General features: G+C 35.8%; 1 protein-coding gene across 1 annotated transcript; it reads right to left on the bottom strand.

Annotated features, from left to right (window-relative positions):
• Window positions 1-174: 174 nt before the first annotated feature.
• LOC111411000 (mitochondrial Rho GTPase 1-like) lies at window positions 175-779 on the bottom strand. The gene is made up of 3 exons (XM_023041582.1): window positions 541-779; window positions 362-431; window positions 175-198 (listed from the first exon to the last, which is right to left on the bottom strand). The coding sequence occupies exons 1-3, from the start codon at window positions 741-743 to the stop codon at window positions 190-192; spliced, it is 282 nt and encodes a 93-aa protein (XP_022897350.1). The 5' UTR covers window positions 744-779; the 3' UTR covers window positions 175-189.
• Between the last annotated feature and the right edge of the window lie 578 nt (window positions 780-1357).

The following is a 1357-nucleotide window of genomic DNA, read 5'->3' as shown; positions in this document are numbered from 1 at the left end:
AAGATTGTGCGGTTGAAAGTAAAAGTGAGAAGAAAAAGTAGAAAGAGAAAGGGGGCCAAACGGGGGTTGAAAAACAAAACAAAGAAAGTACAACGCCACCTGACAACATTCCAGCTCTGATGGCATGTTATTGATTCATAGGTGCTCGAGTTTATTCAAGGTTATCAAAGTTATATCTTTTGTATTATGTTAAGTCCCCTGCTTGTGAATCAACAAGTTCTTTTAGCAAGGCAGGTCAACCGTATGGACCTTACTTCCACATTCCCGCATAAGTTTGAAAACGTAACCAAAACCAGTGGAGATGGTTTAGCTGATAGAATTTGTTCAATTTGGACCAAACACAGTCAAAGATGACCCTTACCCCAGGTTGATCCACTGCATTAACTGCATAGTGTTCATCTGTATCGGGAACATATTCTTCTACGAAAGGCCTGTATAATGGATGAATATCATGCCATGAGTATCGACTAACATCGGAAAAATTGTTAGCCACTCACAGATTTAGTCAGAAAGCTTAATGTCACTCAGAGTAAAGAATACCTTCCAATGAAAGAATTCAGTAATGCAGATTTCCCAGCCTCCTTTGGTCCAAAAACAAAACACTGGTACACAGTTCTGTCCGTTTGCTGCTTCTTACGATCTAGACGTCTTCTTCGAGTTACACGGATAGCAGATGAGGAATCACCACCATATCCAATATATATAAGGTTCTCCACACTACGAATTGGATCAAGAAGTGTCATAAGAGCCCACTGCAGCAAAGAGAATTGTCAGAAAATATTTACAGGCAAAGAAGACTGTAAGATCTTTAAAAAAGGTCTTAGGCTTTTAAAATATAATTTAAACAGTTAAGCATGTCTTTACATGAAATATGTTAATAGCCAGATTTTCGTAGACTGGCATATTAAAATACTTTGGAGAAGATGATAGACAGCAATTAATCCGTAAAAAGCAAACACAAATAATAGTTGGCAACCTAGTCACAAGACTCATCACACTATCTCATTGTTACTCAACCAGGATGCAACAATAAATTCATCATCAACATCCTACCTAGGTGGTAAGAGTAACAAAAGAGAAATAGAGGCTGCCAAGCGTCAACCAAATATAGCCCATGTTTGGTATCAATTAAAATCTAGATTTTAATTTAAGTCAAAATCAACAATTAATTTTAATCATATATTTTATGGGACCCATAACTTCTCAACCATACATTTCATCAATTTTATCAAAATCTACTAAAATTCTGATTTTAATCCCCACCAAGGGCATAGTGTGTGAAAACATATTAATCATAAAAATAATAATGAAATAAAATTTAAAGTATAGCCCCCGTTTGACCCCCATTTTTTTAAAA

The sequence above is a fragment of the Olea europaea genome, chromosome 15 (genome assembly GCF_002742605.1).
Source record: "Olea europaea var. sylvestris chromosome 15, O_europaea_v1, whole genome shotgun sequence".
Classification (NCBI taxonomy): Eukaryota; Viridiplantae; Streptophyta; class Magnoliopsida; order Lamiales; family Oleaceae; genus Olea; species Olea europaea.
Note: the sequence above shows the minus strand (reverse complement) of the source record. Positions and strands in the feature narration are given on the sequence as shown.

What these genes read in the sequence shown, in the direction of transcription:
- LOC111411000 (XM_023041582.1), bottom strand. Translation starts at nt 743, where the DNA reads ATGACACTTCTTGATCCAATTCGTAGTGTGGAGAACCTTATATATATT. An exon ending in CTGAATTCTTTCATTGGAAG is followed by an intron (nt 432 to 540) that starts GTATTCTTTACT and finishes TCCATTATACAG; the next exon opens with GCCTTTCGTAGAAGAATATG.